This window comes from Aotus nancymaae, unplaced genomic scaffold, assembly GCF_030222135.1.
Source record: "Aotus nancymaae isolate 86718 unplaced genomic scaffold, 86718_ANA_hifiasm-v0.15.2.pri h1tg000029l, whole genome shotgun sequence".
NCBI classification, from domain to species: domain Eukaryota; kingdom Metazoa; phylum Chordata; class Mammalia; order Primates; family Aotidae; genus Aotus; species Aotus nancymaae.
In genome coordinates this window covers 92,616,792-92,633,807 of record NW_026988442.1, presented here as the reverse complement: position 1 = coordinate 92,633,807, position 17,016 = coordinate 92,616,792, and the positions used below count along the sequence as shown (strand labels likewise).

The window sequence follows — 17,016 nt, the reverse complement described above, 5'->3', positions numbered from 1 at the left end:
CTGTTACGCAAATGAATACTAAAATGAGTAGTACTTTTTAAAGATTAGGAGTTATTTTCCCTGATCCAACATAAAAGAGCTATTAATAGTTATGGTCTAAGTTTGATATTTTAGTTTGCCCTTTTTCTGAGTTACAAGGTTCTAATACTCCTGGTATCCCCTTTTGAACTTTTTTCCCAGCACTGGTGGTCAGACACCCAGAAGAGACCTGGAGAAGGTGCTGACAGGAGAGGAGAAGTAAGGCTTTAATGTTAATTTTTCTTCCTAGACCATGTAGTCAGCTTGTTTGCTGCTTTGTTTTGAGAGAAGTAGTAAATGAAATGAGGTTATGTTAACGTTTGCAGGAGGTGACTTTCAGTTTAACAGTTACTGTCTACAAAGCATTGTATTGGGTCCTCTGGGGATGTAAAGAAAATTGCGAAAACAAGTCATTGAATAAAAATTCTGTTGCTGCTTGCTTGGTGCTAGACTCCTTGTTGTGCCCTGAGAATATAAAAGCAAATTAAAAATAGTGTTTGCTCTCAGAAAGTGTAAGTCTTTACAAGGATGATAGGCAAAGGGAGTGCTTTGGGAAATGGTGACCGGCAAAGGGCTTTGAATCAGGACAAGGGCTTTTCACATGCCTTGTCATTCCACAGGAAGTTTTTGAGGCTGGCTGTGAAGCCATTTGGCTTGATTTGATTTAGGATGCTGATGCCGATAGCATCGTGTAGGATGGGTTGGAGGGCAGTGGAACTCAGGCAGTGATGCAGCTAAGCAGAGGTGGTAGTGGGGGAGCAAAGGAGTGAGAAGACATCGCAGAGGCAAAGCTGTCATAGGTTGGTGACTTAGTGGGAGAGAAGATGGCTAGAGTTAAACCTCAGCCAGAATTTTAACCTAAGAACTGAGACAGTGTGTATTACCTTTCACCAAAATGGAGGGAGAAGTAGATTTGAGGGCACAGGCAAGTTCTCTTTTGAGCATATTAAATGTGAGATGCCTATGAGATAGTCCTATAAATATTATGAGTCTAGAACTTGGAATTTAAAGAGGTGTTTGAACTAGAGACCTAGATTTGATGGTTCTCTCCATAGAAAAGATTGTTCAGTCAAGAGAGTATAGAGTAAGAGATGAACTAAACACTTTTGATAGGGGCGTAGCCAGGCAGAGTAGCCAGTGAAGGTGAATGAGTGGCTGTGGTCCCATGTGTGGGAGCAGAGCCTGGAGGAGAATGACGCTGAGCTGGAGGTGGCAGTGGCAAAAGCGTGGGCCAGTGGAGGAGAATGACGCTGAGCTGGAGGTGGCAGTGGCAAAAGCGTGGGCCAGTGGCAGGTGCTGCAGAGGGCTTTGTGCAGGTGAGTTGGTAGTCAGGCAGCATCTGGATTGCAAGAGGAGAGGAGGGGATGAGTGAGAAGCAGCAAGTTTGTTTAGGAAGGAAGAGTTATAGGGAATTTTCTTGGCAAGCCAATTAATCTGTTCATATATATATGAAGGTTATAAACATTTAATGTTAAAAATTGGGTAAGGTGTACAAGAGCCTAGAAACAATTGAGAATTTTTGACCCTTCTCTCTGCATCCCCAACAGACACACATGGATCCACTCTTTACTAGTTACCTAAAGGCTGGATTGTTTAAATGCCCACGCGTCTATGGATAGGCTTTACTTTGGAAGGATAGTAATCTCTTATTTTAGTCTAGTATAGTTGCCCACAGATCTGCATAGAACTAAATACACACACATAAATGAGTGCAAATAAAACTGGGAAATGTATATAAGATCAGTGTACTGTATCAACATCAGTATCCTGGTTGTGATATTATACTGTAGATTTGCAAGTTGTTACTATTGGGAGAGATACTGGATCTCTCTCTGTATCATTTCTTACAACTTCATTTGAATCTGTAATTATCTTAAAAAATTTTTACAAAAACATGAACAATTACTGTATGAGTTTTAGATGGAAAAACTATTTTATGGGCATACTGAGAGTTTTGGGGGATCATTTAAGTACTCAGTTCTTCACAATTCCTTATCTCACAAATGAACTTGACTGACTCCACTAGACAGGAGAAAAGGGGATTCCAAGTCATGCTGGTGGGACTAGCCTTGGAAAGTAGGGAGCATGAGTATATCTGAAGCTGAGGAGAGGAGAAAGGATTCATGCAAATGCAGAGCAAGTTGGCTTTGGAAGAGAAGGGAGGGATGCATACTGGAGTGTGTGTGTGATGACAGGCTAGCTGAGAGGTGGCGGGAGGGTGGATGGGGTGACCTTTGGTGGGGAGCAGAGGAGTTTTGAATATTGCAGCTGAATGAGTGGACCTCGGAACAGGAGTGTGAAATGGCCTGTGTGCCCCACTGTAGCTGGCTACATAAGCAGCATGCTCTTTCTCTTCCCTTTTTCAGGGCTCTTAGACCTGGAGATCCCGGATTCTGTGCCCGTGCAAGGGTTCCAATGCCCTCAAACAAGGACTATGTTGTCAGGCCCAAGTGGAATGTGGAAATGGAGTCATCCAGGGTAAGCAAGTGGAGGGTCAGCGAGGTGGATCTCACCTGCAGATTACTAGTTTACTCTTTACTTCACGTGTTAATAACCCTTGTAGCCCTTGAGTTTGTCTGACTCAGAGAAGACCGTTTTCTGGTCGCTTATCTAGCCAAACCACAAATGGAACAATAGATAGAGGAAAAGTATTACCCAGGATTAAAGTTTATTGCTGATGAACTTTTCTTCAGACTTGATGCAGCACTATCCAGTAGGTAAGTTTTTTCTTGTTAATCTGTTCGCTTCAAGTGAGCCTTGAAACCTAGAGTATTCTGCACCAGTGAATTTGTTAATGATCATGAGAAACAGCTTACGTGCTTCAGCAGACCTACCTCTCCCTTTCTCTTCAGCAGTTTAAGCACTTCTGTTGAAAATAATTAGGGTAGACACTTCTGTCATCGTTGTAAATACTGCTCAGTGGATCTTCAGTGTTTCTCAGTAATCTCTTTTCATCTCCAATCAAACTACTCCTTCTAGCCTGGTATTCTTAAAAAGGGCCTAAGCCGACTGGAAAAGCATAAGAGGCGATTTGCAGAACAGAAGCGACTCAGCAGGGTGCACCGTGCTGTCAAGTTCAGCATTGAAGGCAACAGGATGCCCCTATAGGCCTGGCCCTACCACAGTGTGCACACGAGAGGTATCCCCAAGGAAGCATGAGCTGTGCATGGGCTTGAACTGTCAGCAGTCAGAGTGAAAAGTGTCTGTGTGTGCATTCTTAATCAGAAGAGGCCAGGTCTCCTTTTAGTTTCTGAAATAATGATCCTAACAGGCACCTTGAGATATTCAAGGCCTCTTGAATATTTAGAAATTGCCGTGGAAGTCCCTTCCTTTATCAGTATCCTGGAGACTAATAGATAATTACTTCCCTGATATGCATTTGGGTCTTCCTGACCGGTACCCATTTTTATGAGAAACGTTTTTGTTAGGACCCAGAATCACAGTGATATGTGTTACAGGCATATAACTGGTTAGTGGCTTCTTGGTAGGAGGTAGCTGGTTTTCCTGTTGTCAGTGGCCCAGCTACCCACGTTTGGGGACTCATTGCCGAAAGCCTTGTACTAAATATTTGGAAGATGAATTTGATTAACACATACTCACAGTGTGGTTAGAAATGAAAAAGACTTTGGAACATTCATAAGCCCAACTCACTGATCGGCTGTGCTTTGAGATTAATGTGGCACCTTTGCTGTGGAGCACACACGATCTGTGCTGCCTGCTTTTTGTGCTTCTCAATGACCCCTGCTTTGGCCGCTGTTTCCACGGACTCCACTCTTCTACCTGCCGGTTCAGGTTGCTATTAAGTGACTATCAAAACAAAACACACTTTCTTGTGCATTGAGAATAAATCAAGGGTAGAGAAGGACTAGCTCTGTGCCAAGAACTTCCTTCTCCTCTCTCTTTTTTCTTGCTCATGCCCACATCCATGTCCCTGACCACTTCTCCATGTCACTTGTACCCATTTCTCTTTTGCCCTTTCTCCTTTTTCATTGTTTCTTCCCTCTTTTTAGCCCTCTTTCATATTTTTCTTAACTTTTTTTTTTTTTTTTTTAATTGCATTTTAGGTTTTGGGGTACATGTGCTTAACATTTTTATTTTTGAGAATTGGGAACTACAATCCAGCAAAGAAAATGTAATAAAAACTCTTAGTGGCCAGTCTGCTTTGGAAGCACAGGTTGTGTTTTCAGGGCTGTGTGCCTGTGTGCTGATAGTGCTGGTTCTGGTCCCACCTCCCTGTACACCTACAGCAGGGTGGGAAGAGTGGCCAGCCTCTTGCTAGAGCATGAGGAGAGGGAGGCTGAGGGAGGGCTCCTCTTCCTGCATTCCCAACACTCCACGCGCTGTTTTTTCTCAAGGCCTCAGTCTTTCCTGTAGCGCGCTGTCAAAACAGTAAGTCATGCTTTTGGGGGCTGAGGATCCTTTGTTATATTCCTGCTTATTCATAAACCATCTGACACGGTTTCCATGTTCAGCACTCTTGCATGTTCACTCAGGACTTGCTTCCACACTGTAGATGCTAATGAGTAGTATTGGAAAAGGCATGTCCAGGAAGAAAAATGGAGTGAGTAAATGGCTTTCCAATGAAATACTTTATGTCTTAAATATCATTTTTGTTTTCAAAGTTATGTAAATAAATGTAAAACACTATAGAGTGACCCAGAGTCCTGCTGTTCCACGAAGTCACCACTGTTAACAATTTGAGGTTTTAAATGTATTTCAAGATATGCCTTGAACTTAGTTTTTATAACTATAGTAAATTTTTAGGTACAAAGGAAAACTAGTCACAGTCATGGCATTCAAAAGAAGTTTGATATATTTGTTGTCTTTTTTCTACTGATACTTTAATTAAAATTATACTGTATATCAGCCTGGACTCCATAGCAAGACTCCATCTCTACCAAAAAATTAAAATATTAGCCAGGCATGGTGGCATGCACCTGTAAGTCCTAGCTACTTGAGAGGGTGAAGTGGGGGAATCACTTGAGCCCAGGAGTTTGAGGCTGCAGTGAGCTAGAATCATGCCATTGCATTCCAGCCTGGGCAACAGAGTGAGACCCTGTCTCTAGAAAATAATAATAATAATAATAGTGTGTGTGTGTGTGTGTGTGTGTGTGTGTGTGTGCGCGCGCGCGCGTGCATGCATGCGCACATACTGGAAATGACCAAATTATAATTTTGGTTATTTTCCTTCTTTAAACCACCTAGTAGATTTATCATTTTTAATGGCTGCATAATGGTCTATCCTGAATATAATTTGTTTTTTTTTTTTTAATTATTTATGTATTTTCTTTCTTCTTCTTCTTTTTTTTTTTTGACTGAGTCTTGCTCTGTTGACTTGTTGACTGGGCTGGAATGCAGTGGTGCGATCTCAACTCACTGCAACCTCTGCCTCCCGGGTTCAAGCAATTCTCTGCCTTAGCCTCCCGAATAAATGGCATTACAGGTGCCCACCACCACGCCTGGCTAATTTTTTTGTATTTTTAGTAGAGATGGGGTTTCACTATCTTGGCCAGGCTGGTCTTGAACTCCTGACCTCATGATCCGCCCGCCTCAGCCTCTCAAAGTGCTGAGATTACAGGCGTAAGCCACCATGCCTAGCCTGTATTTTCTTTCTTTGTGGAGGTACCAGGTCTCACCATCTTGCTCAGACTGATCTGAAGGGATCCTCTGGCCTTGACCTCCCAGCGTACTGGGATTACAGGCAGGAGCCACCACGCCTGCCTGTGAATATAATTTGTATATTCATTGCTTTATGGTTTCTGATTTTTTTACTCCTAAATAATGTAGTAACCTGTGCTACATTGTATTTTTTTATGTTCATTTACTCCGTGGAATACTTTTAAAACAGCACTAAAATGACAAAAGCAGTGCCTATTTTTTCATGAACTTTTAAAAATACAGAAAGCGTAAATAAAATTAATGCCATCTGTAATCCCACCACAACTTAATGTTAACATTTCAGATTATTTCTTCTTGGGGTTTTTTATGTGTATGCATAGATAATATTGTGAGTTTTTTTTCCTCCAAGCGACATTGTGATCGTATTCTTTCATACCTTGTTGAGTTTGTTTTTTACTTAACATGGTAAAAATCCATTTGAGTAAGCAATCTTTAGTGATTTCACGTTGTGTCTTCACACAGTTGTACCATAATTGAAGCTGCTTTTGATTTTGCTCTGGTGAATCAGTGCAGCACACACTCTTAATTCCAAGGAAGCGTAGTGTTCTGTTGTTAAATCAGGAGGGAGATCATCGATCTCGGTGTGTGAGGTACTGTGGTCTGTCTTTTCAAGCTTGGAGTAACTAAGCATCTGCAACTACATCGTCATATATTGTGTAACCCACTGGCCTGGGTGTGTCCTGATTGCTAAGGCTAGACAGATCCATCAGGGCTTAGACAGTTAGTGAGGGTCCTGGGAGTAGGTGAAGGGAAGTCCAGTTGGTGTGTGGAGCTGCTGGAAACTGCATAGTTGGCAGAGATCTGAGCAGGTAAGGCTTCTACTGTGGACTGAGTAAAAGCACTAAGATCAGGGGACTTCCTTTGAAAGGGAGATATTTGGGACTGTCTAGGAAATTTGGGAGATGGTGTGTTGGTGGTATAGCTCTTTCTCATCTGATACTTCAGAGTACTAGTGCCAAGTATTGAGACTGATACAGAATAATACTTGAATTGAGATATTTCTGGAAAGATAGGTCAACATGGCTCTTGGTCAAGAATGACTTCGAGTCCCTTGCCTAGTGCTCAGCTGGCTTCGTGTTGGGGTTGAGGCTGGGTCCAGAGGTGAGATAAGATTCGGAAGGCTCCCGGACACAAAAGAACCTCACCACGCTGGTACTGACCCCAGAGTGTCTCCCCGGCCCTACCTTATTTCAGCATTCTTTTGTATTGAGTTTCAGAGGTGATTTAGTAGTAAACATATGGTGAGAAGAATTAGAAAAACCCATCTCTTTCTGACCACTCACCATTCTTAAACATCTACATCTGAATTGTTGTACAGCAGAGTCAACAAACCTTTCTAGCATTTCTTTTTTTTTTTTTTTTTTTTTCTGAGATGGAGTCTTGCTCTGTCGCCAGGCTGGAGTGCAGTGGCACAATCTCGGCTCACTGCAACCTCTGCCTCCTGGGTTCAAGCGATTCCTCTGCCTCAGCCTCCCGAGTAGCTGGAACCACAGGCACATGCCACCACACCCAGCTAATTTTTGTATTTTTAGTAGAGATGGGGTTTCACCATGTTGGCCAGGATGGTCTTGATCTCTTGACCTCGTGATCCGCCTGCCTCAGCCTCCTAAAGTGCTGGGATTACAGGTGTGAGCCACCATGCCCAGCCCCTTTCTAGCATTTCTAAAAGGTAGCACTTTCTTGGAGACCACATCTTTGCAAGACGATCTTTTTAAAATATAAAATAGCCTCCAAACCAAACCGTTAAACATAAAGGGGAAGTGGGTAGACTTAATATTCTTTTCGTGTCAAGTATACTTAATGTAAATGTAGTTGCTTGTGAGGTAGTAAAATAGTAATAGCTTCTGTTATTTTGAGTACTGATTATATGTGCTTAGCCTCTGTGCTTGGATCTGACATCATTATCTGATTTCCTTCTCTGGCAGTTCTGGATGGAGTACCAAGCATGGGCATGCTTTGCCCCGGGTCACGGAAGTTACTCAGTCAGAGCAGGGATTCACCCGGAGCCTAAAAAACTCAACTCCCGCACTTACGGGTTCACTTCTCTAATCATCTGACCTCATTTATTATGCTGAAGGTTTTTTCTCAGCTGACTGACTTTGCTTTAGGTCATTCTTTTTCATGCCAGCACTGTTTGAAAGTATATGTTAGGTTGGCGCGGTGGCTCACGCCTGTAATCCCAGCACTTTGGGAGGCTGAGGTGGGCGGATCAGCTGAGGTCGGGAGTTCAAGACCAGCCTGACCGACATGGAGAAACCCCATCTCTGCTAAAATTACAAAATTAGCTGGATGTGGTGATATGTGCCTGTAGTCCCAGCTACTCGGGAGGCTGAGGCAGGAGAATTGCTTGAACCTGGGAGGCGGATGATGCAGTGAGTCGAGATTGCACCATTGCACTCCAGCCTGGGCAACAAGAGTGAAACTGCATCTCATAAAAGAAAAGAAAAGAAAAGAAAGAAAGTGTATGTCAAGTGGTCAGCCCCACATTTGGTCTTCAAGAGGGAGAAGCATGCAGTTAAACGGAATTGTGAGGATCATAGTCTCAATTTCTCCCCGTTTCTCACATCTAGAACTCCAGGCTCAAGCGATCCTTCTGCCTCAGCTTCCTCCCTAGTGTCTGGGACTGTAAGCACACACGATCATGCCTGGCCTTTTTTTCCCCATGGACTGCAGTGAAATTAAAAATAAGGCACAGAAAACAGACTTACTCTTCATTGGGAAAGTTTAATATGTGTTTCTAACACCGTGTGTACTTGCACTGTTGTTCTTGAGGTCATCAGCACATACTCTGCTTATTCTAGAGCTAGGAGCTCTTCTGATTGCTAACTTTCAGTTAGAAGAAGTTGAAAGACAAAACTAGACTTACGTATTTCAATAATTTGCTCTTTAATTTTTCCCCCACTCTTAGTTTCAGGCGACCTCCAAGAAGGGGATCAGTCGACTGGATAAACAGATGAGAAAGTTCACAGATATCAGGAAAAAAAGCAGATCTGCACACGCAGTGAAAATCAGCATTGAGGGCAACAAAATGCCATTGTGACTTTGCCTGGAATGTGTCCCCATCTCTGCTCTAAGAAATGCGCGGTGGACTCTTCGGAGAACGAAGACATTTTAAAAATTTTTTAGTGTGTCTGTAAATGGTTCAGCCCGTGTCAGATATTGTCATAGGACTCACATTTCTCTCAGTTATATTTAAAACTGTTTGTTGTGTACTTTGTACAGAGGGATACCAGTCATACTTCTATAAACTTTACACAATAAAATTTCATTCTGGTTTTGGGGGCTGTCTCTTCATTTCTTAGAGGATGCATTCTTAATAGGGGCAAAGATTGGATCTCGTTGATTGGGAAAAAATCTTATGATATTACAGGGGTTTGTGACTCTTAGAAGTTCAGTCCTGCCTGACTGTGGTATAATGAGGACTTCGGTCTTTGCCCCTGGTTGCTGACAAGGAATGGCTGAAACCCTTCTGGTTTCCTGAGTGATAGCGTGTCTCTGTTATGCTAACAGAGTGACTTTAAGATGGACTTTAGGACAGAGACTGGTCACCAGAAACACCTACTTCAGAGGGCTGGGCCAGCAGGACCGGGGAGATGAAGATCCCAGTCAGTGACCTGTTAGTTAATCAACCATGCCTGCTGAATGAGACCTGATGAGCTCTGGACCCCACAGCTCAATGAAGCTTCTTGGTTGGTGAAGGCATTAGTGTGCTGGGAGGGAGATGACTCCCCTCCATGAGGACGGGGCACAGAAGCTCTGCCTTCCCTCCCAGACCTTCCCTTATGTATCCCTTTATTTGGCTGGTCCTCCTAATTCGTATCTTCTGTAGTAAAACTAATGAGTGTTTTCTAGGGAAGCATAGTGCTTTCCTGAGTTTCGTGAGTCATTTTAGCAAGTTTTTAAACCTGAGAGGCTTATGGGAACCCCAAATTTGTAGCTGGTCAGAAGTGACAGTAGTCTGGGTACTTCACTTGTGGCTTGCCTCTGAAGTGTGGGCAGTCTTGTGGAGCACGGACCACTTAAACCTGTGGAGTCTGATGACAGCCCTGGGTATTTTGCATGAGAATTTAATTGCAGTACCTCAGTTGGGGCAGAAGTGGAATACCAACAAAATCTTACTATGTGTTTCTCTTGTTTGGGATAATTATTTTACCTTAATTTTCATTTTTCTGTGGGATGGGGGGTTATAACAAAGAAAAGATCAAGAAATACTGTCTTCGAGGAAATACAGATGTAACTAAAAATCACGTACCAAAGCTTTGAGCAGTAGGGCAATTAGGGGAGAAAGAAGAATTACAGCTTATGGCTGTGTGTCTTCTTGCTCTATTTTTGTGATACTCTTGTTATTTTAATAGTCCCTATAGACTTAATTATGAGTGATCTCTTCTAGTTCAAGATGATGAGGCCCAAGAACATTTTATCAACTAGATTATTTTAATTTTAGAAATCCTACTCTGATACAGATTGGCACCTTGATCTTCAGAAACACAAAACTGTTGGCTACAAAGACCTTTGAACAGCGAACATAATGAAGTTTACATACTAAAACACTGCTCACAAGAAGCTCTCGAACTACTTTCAACAGACTCAGAAGCGCAGTGTGATAGAGTGCTCTGTGCAAAGTAGGTACTTACAGACGTTGGAAGGTAATAGCTAACCACTAGATGGAGACAAAAACCTAAGCTTTGCAAAAACTCGAGAAGGAAAAAGCACAGGCATCTAGTGAAGCCTTACAGATGCTGATTAGTAAACAAATTCGAAACAAAAACAAAAACATATTTAAGAAAGATTTTTAAGTTAATACACGATTTTGTTATTTAATGGGGTAAGCTCCAATTACCTGAAAATTTCACTATTACAGGGTAAAACTTAGGATGTTGGCAAGTTATAAAGTTGCCATACCTGGGGAGTTCAGAATGGAAAGAGATTCTCTTTTTTTTTTTTTTTTTTTCTTTTTTTCTCCATCCCTCCCACCACCACCCAAGACATTGTGTGAGCAACTGTTTGAAGCCAAGGCTGCAGTTGTCTTTGTCCTGCATCTGCCTGTCAAGCCCAGCGCTCCCCAACCACGAGAAGGGCAGAAAGCTGGAATTAAGTGGGGCAACAGATGGTTGGGACATGGCCTCTTGATGCTCAGCTGCACTGTCCAGCCTGCCAAGCTGTGTACATTTCAAACGTTTGAGGTTCAACCAAAGGAGACGAGTAATGACTTTAAATCACTTGCTGAAACACATGGTTAATCCCTGGGTAGCCAGAGAAGAGTGCTTTCAAACCCTACTTAAATCTAGTTGGGGAGCAAGGAAACCCCGTGTGCTTTCTTGACTTTGAATCCAGATCAGGCCATCCTATGTGCAGCTGGGCATTTGGTCAGGATGGCAATGTGCATCCTGCTTTCTTTTTTTTTTTTTTTCTTTTTTTTTTTTAAGAGAGAGAGAGAGAATAGGAAGGAGGAAAAAGGAAGAGGAATCCAGATCAGGCCATCCTATGTGCAGCTGGGCATTTGGTCAGGATGGCAATGTGCATCCTGCTTTCTTTTTTTTTTTTTTTTTTCTTTTTTTTTTTAAAAGAGAGAATAGGAAGGAGGAAAAAGGAAGAGAAAGAGAGAGAATGGGGAGGACGGAGAAGGAAAAGAAAGAGGGAGAGAGAATGGGAGTATTGCTTTCTTGCCCAGGCTAGAATGCAATTTAGTAATGGGTATCGAAAACCTCTTTTATACTGATAATTATACTTAATGATGTAGTCAGGAAGGAATAAGGGGAGAAGATAACAAACAGCCAACCAATATTTAATTTAAACCTATGAAATGCTATGCGATTACTGAGGAGTGATTTACTTCCAATTATATAGTCACCTTTGGAATAGGTGTGAGGTGGTAATGTATGTTTTGTGTATTTGAAGTGGAGAGTTCTATAAATGTTTATTAAGTTTACTTGTTCCGGGTCTGAGTTCAAGTTCTGAATATCCTTGTTAATTTTCTATCTCGTTGATCTATAGAATCGTTAGCTCTTCTTGTTGCATTGATCCTTTTGCCATTATGTAATGTCATTCCTCGCCTCTTTTGATCTTTGTTGCTTTAAAGTCTACTTTATCACAGGCGAGAATTGCATCTCCTGCTTTTTGTTTATTAGTTTATTTTTACTCTCTGTTTGATTGGTAAATCTTCCTCCTTCTCTCTGAGTCTTTGTGTATTGTTGCATGTAAGATGGGCCCGGATGCAGCATACCGATGGGTTTTGGCTTTTTATCCAATTAAAATATATATAAGTTTAATACCGGCGTTTGATGCTAGCTGGCTGTTTTGCCCATTAGTTGATGTAAATTTTTTATTGTGTTAAAGTTCTTTGCTTTTTGATATATTTTTGGAAAGGCTGATATTGGTTGTTCCTTTATACGTATAGTGCTTCTTTCAGAAGCTCTTGTAAAGCAGGCCTGGTGGTGGTGAACTCTCTAAGTACTTGTTTGTTCGCAAAAGATTTAATTTTTCCTTCGCTCATAAAGCTTAGTTTGGCTGGATAGGAAATTCTGGGTTGAAAGTTCTTTTCTTTAAGGATGTTAAATATTGGTCCCCACTCTTTTCTGGCTTGTAGGGTTTCTGCTGAGAGATCTGCTGTAAGTCTGATAGGTTTCCCTTTATGGGTAACCTGACCTTTCTCTCTGGCTGCCCTTAGTATTTTCTCCTTCATTTCAACCCTAATAAATCTGGCGATTATGTACCTTGGGGTTGGTCTTCTTGAAGAATATCTTTGTGGTGTTCTCTGTATTACCTGGAGTTGAATATTACCCTGCCTTGCCAGGTTGGGAAAATTTTCCTGAATGATATCCTGAAGAGTATTTTCCAACTTGGATTCATTCTCTTCATCACATTCAGGTACACCTATCAAACGTAAATTAGGTCTTTTCACATAGTCCCATATTTCCTGGAGACTTTGCTCATTCCTTTTCATCCTTTTTTCTGCATTCTTGTCTTCTCGTTTCATTTCACTGAGCTGGTCCTCGACTTCTGATATCCTTCCTTCTGCTTGATCAATTCGACTGTTTAAACTTGTGCATGCTTCGCGAAGTTCTCGTGTTGTGTTTTTCAGCTCCATCAATTCACTTATATTCTTCTCTAAATTGTCCATTCTCGTTAACATTTCGTCAAACCTTTTTTCAAGGTTCTTAGTTTCTTTGCATTGGGTTAGAACAAGTTCTTTTAATTCACAGAAGTTTCTTATCACCCACGTTTTGAAACCTGCTTCTGTTATTGGAACACACGTGTAATCTATTAAGCCTTGTTCCGTTACTGATGAGGAATTGCAATCCCCTGTAGAGGGAGAGGCATTCTGATGTTGAGTATTCTCTACCTTTTTACGCTGGTTTCTTCCCTTCATTATATATTTGTCCGTCTGTCGTCTTTATAATTACCGACTTTCTAACTGGGTCTCTGACGTCCAACTTGTTGATTCCCTGCGCCGAAATCTGAGCAATCCACTGAGCCGGCCAAAACAGCGGTGTTAAGATTGATGGTGCTTTTCTGCCCGGGAATCTCCGGACTCTGCACCAAGAACTGGCGTGCTAAGGCACCAGCAAAACCGCCACGTTGGCCAGAAGAGTCGCCCTGGCGACCCGTGGAGCTCCTCCACTGGGAATCTCCTGGTCCGTGAGCAACTAATATTCGTCTGAAAGTGTGGCGTCCTCTTGTTCTTTGCGCTTTCACTGGGAGGTACGTGCCCGAGCTGCTAATCATCAGCCATCTTGGATCTCTCCGAGATTCTCTTGTACTGTGAAGAAAAAAATTAGTTTCTATGTAAATGATCCTTGGTATTTGTTTTACAGCAGCTCAAACCTAGCTGGCCAGAAAAACTTTAAAGTTTGAAAATATTTCCAACTTACAGTAGTTGCAAAACTAGTAAATAAACTCTGGTATAGTCCTCACTGATACTTACCAAGTGCTCACGTTTGTCAGATTGACTCTGTCGTCTTGTATATACATACAACTATTTGTGCAAACTCATGAGAGTAACTTGCTGACAGCTTTCCCCTTGAGCCCCAAATACTTAAGCGTATTTCTTCCAAGAACACGGACTATAGTTTTGTCCCAGAATTGATGACGTTAACTTTGACGACTTGGATATGACACAGAGTTGTGGGGTGTTTTGTTTGTTTTTTAAGAGATGGGTTCTTGCTGTGTCACTCAGGCTCAAGTGCAATGGCGTGATCATAGCTCCCTGCAGCCTTGAACTCCCAGGCTCAAGCGATCCTTCTGCCTCAGCTTCCTCCCTAGTGGCTGGGATTATAGGCACACACTATCATGCCTGGCTTTTTTCTTCTTCTTCTTCTTCTAGTTCTAAGATTTACTGTCTTAAACAGTTGTACTGCTCGATGGCATGGAGTATTCACATTGTACAACCATTGCCACTGTTCATCTTCAGAAATCTTTTCATCTTGCAAAATTTCAACTACCCATCAAAGAATTGTCCTTTCCTCTTCCCCCAAGGCCTTGGCAACCATCCTACTTTCTGTCTCATGACTTGTCTGTTTTAGGTACCTCATATAAGTGGAATCACGTTATTTGTCCTTTTATGACTGTCATTTCACTTGGTGTAATGTCCTCAAGGTTCATCCATGTGTCCAAATTTCCTTGCATTTTAAAGTTGAATAACATTCCAGTGTGTAGATGCCACATTTTGTTTGTCCATCTGTCAGTGGACACTTGGGTTGACTCCACCTTTGGCTACTGTGAATAATGCTTCTGTGCCCATGGGTGTACAAATATTTGTTCAAGACCCTTTTTTTCTTCACTTCTAGAGACTTAAAAAAACCATTTTTTTTTTCAATTCTTTTGGTTATATACATAGAAGTAGAATTGCTAGATCATGTGGTAATTCCATTTTTAATTTTTTAGAAAGTGCGATACATACGCTTTCCATAGGGGCTGCACAATTTTATATTCCCACCAATAGTACGCAAGAGTTCCAGTTTCTCCATATGCTTGCTAACGTTATTTTTTGATGGTAGCCATCCTAAGTGATGTGAGGTGGTATCTTGTGATTTTAGTTTACATATCCCTAATTACGGTGATGTAGAGCATCTTTTAATGTGCTTTTTGACCATTTATATCTTCCTTGGAGAAATGTCTGTTCAAGTCATTTGCCCCTTTTTAGATGGGGTTATTTAGTTTGAGTTGTAAGAGTTCTTTGTGTATTTGTGTTAATGGTTTATCAGAAATCTGATTTGCAAATATTTTCTTTCTTTAGTTTGCATTTTCCCTCTGTTGATTATATTCTTTGATGCACGGATTATTTAAATTATGCTGTATCCCACTTTGTTTCTTTTACTGCCTGTGCTTTTGGTGTCATATCAAAAAAAATTATTGTCAGATTCAATATTATGAAGCTTTTGCCCTATAATTTTGTAATTTTAGCTCTTACGTTTAGGTCTTTGATCCATTTTGAGGTTTTTGTTTTTTTTTTTTGTATATTGTGTAAAATAAGGGTCCAACTTTATCCATTTGCATATAGATATCAAGTTTCCCCAGCAACATTTACTGGAAAAACTTATTTTCCTCATTGAATGGTCTTGGCACTCATCAAAAATCATTTGACCATATATGCAAGAGTTGATTTCTCACTTTGTTCTTTTCCATTGGTCTGTGTGTCTGTCCCCACTATGACACTGTTTTGATTACTGTAGCTTTGCAGAAAGTTCTGAAATCAGGAAGTGTGAGTCTTCCAACTTTGTTGTTTTTCAAGATTGTTTTGGCTATTTGAGATTTTATATGAATTTTAAAATGGATTTTTCTATATCTGCAGTAAACATTATTGGTATTTTGATAGGAATTGTATTAAATTTGTAGATGTATTTTGGGTAGTATTGACTACTTAATAATGTGAAGTCTTTGAATCTATGAACATGGAATGTCTTCATTTATTGATGTCTTTAATTTTATTAATGTTTTGTAGTTTTCTTTTCCTTTTTACCTTTTCTTTCTTTCGTTCTTCTTTTTGATTCAGATTCTCTCTTTGTTGTCCAGGCTTGTCTCAAACTCCTGGCTTTAAGCTATCTTCCCACCTCAGCTTTCCAAGTAGCTAGGACTACAGGTGTGTGCCACCATGCCTGGATAGTTTTTTCTTTTTGTAGAGTTGAGGTCTTGCTATGTTGCCCAGGCTGCTCTTGAACTCCTGGCCTCAAGCAGTCCCCCTGCCTTGGCCTCCAAAGTGCTAGGATTACAGATGTGAGCTACCATGTTTGGCCTGTAGTTTTCAATGTAGAAGTCTTTGGCCTCCTTGGTTAGGTTTATTCCTACGTATTTTATTATTTTTGATGCTGTTGTACATTGCATTGTTTTTGTAAGTTCCTTTAGGATTATTGACTGTTAACATGTACAAATGCAACTGACTTTTGTATCCTGCAGCTTTGCTGAATTTGTTTATTCTAACAGTTTGGTTTGGTTTTGGGGGTGTTGTGTGGACTCTCCGGGTAGTTCTACATGTAATATCCTGTTGCCTACTAACAGATATTTTTATTTCTTTCCAGTTTGGATGCTTTTTAAATTTCTTTTTCATGCCTAATTGTTTTGGATAATTCCAGTACTGTGTTGAATAGAAGTGGTAAAAATGGGCATTCTTGTCTTGTTTCTGATAAAAAGCTTTCAGTCTTTCACCATTGAGTATGATACTCGCTGTGAGCTTTTCATATGTGACATTTATTATGTTGTTTCCTTCTATTCCTTGTTTGTAGAGTTTTTTTTTTTTTTTTTAAAATCATGAAATGGTGTTGAATTTTGTCAAATGCGTTTTCTACATCAATTGAGATGATCATGAGTTGTTTTCTTCATTCTGTTAATGTGGTGTATTATATTGATTGATTTTTTGTTGTTGAACCATTCTTGCATTTTGGGAATTAATCCTTCATGGTCATGGTGTATAATTCTTTTAGTGTGCTGTTGAATTTTGTTTGCTAGTATTTTGTTGAGGATTTTTGCAACGTATTTATCAGGGATGTTGGTCTGTAGTTTTCTTTTAGTGCCTTTGGTTTTGGTATCAGGGTAATGCTGACTTCATAGTTTGAAGTTTGGAACTGTTTCAATTCTTTGAAGTATGAGGAAGATTGTTAATTGTTTTTTTTTTAATGTTTGGTAGAGCTCACCACTAAGGCCATCTGGTCCTGAACTTTTGTTCATTGGAAGTTTTGTTATTGATTTAATCTCCTTACTAGTTATAGATCTGTTCAGATTTTTATTTTTTCATGATTCAGAGTTGATAGGTTGTATTTTCAGGAATTTAATTTGTCCATTTTGTCTAGGTTATCCAATTTGATGACGTACAGTTGTTCATAGTAC

General features: G+C 40.7%; 1 protein-coding gene across 5 annotated transcripts in view; it reads left to right on the top strand.

Annotated features, from left to right (window-relative positions):
• Positions 1-8,976, top strand: part of IWS1 (interacts with SUPT6H, CTD assembly factor 1) — a 43,289-nt gene extending 34,313 nt beyond the window's left edge. For 2 of the 5 annotated variants that reach the window (XM_012462328.2, XM_012462326.2), the window contains exons 12-14: positions 181-237; positions 2,385-2,496; positions 8,606-8,976. In XM_012462328.2, the coding sequence (XP_012317751.2) occupies positions 181-237; positions 2,385-2,496; positions 8,606-8,737 (301 nt within the window). In that variant the 3' untranslated portion in view covers positions 8,738-8,976. Of the gene's footprint in view, positions 1-180; positions 238-2,384; positions 2,497-2,997; positions 3,158-8,605 lie in introns of those variants that run through there. The other 3 variants (XM_064382861.1, XM_012462327.2, XM_064382862.1) reach the window with 3 other exon arrangements.
• Positions 8,977-17,016: the final 8,040 nt, after the last annotated feature.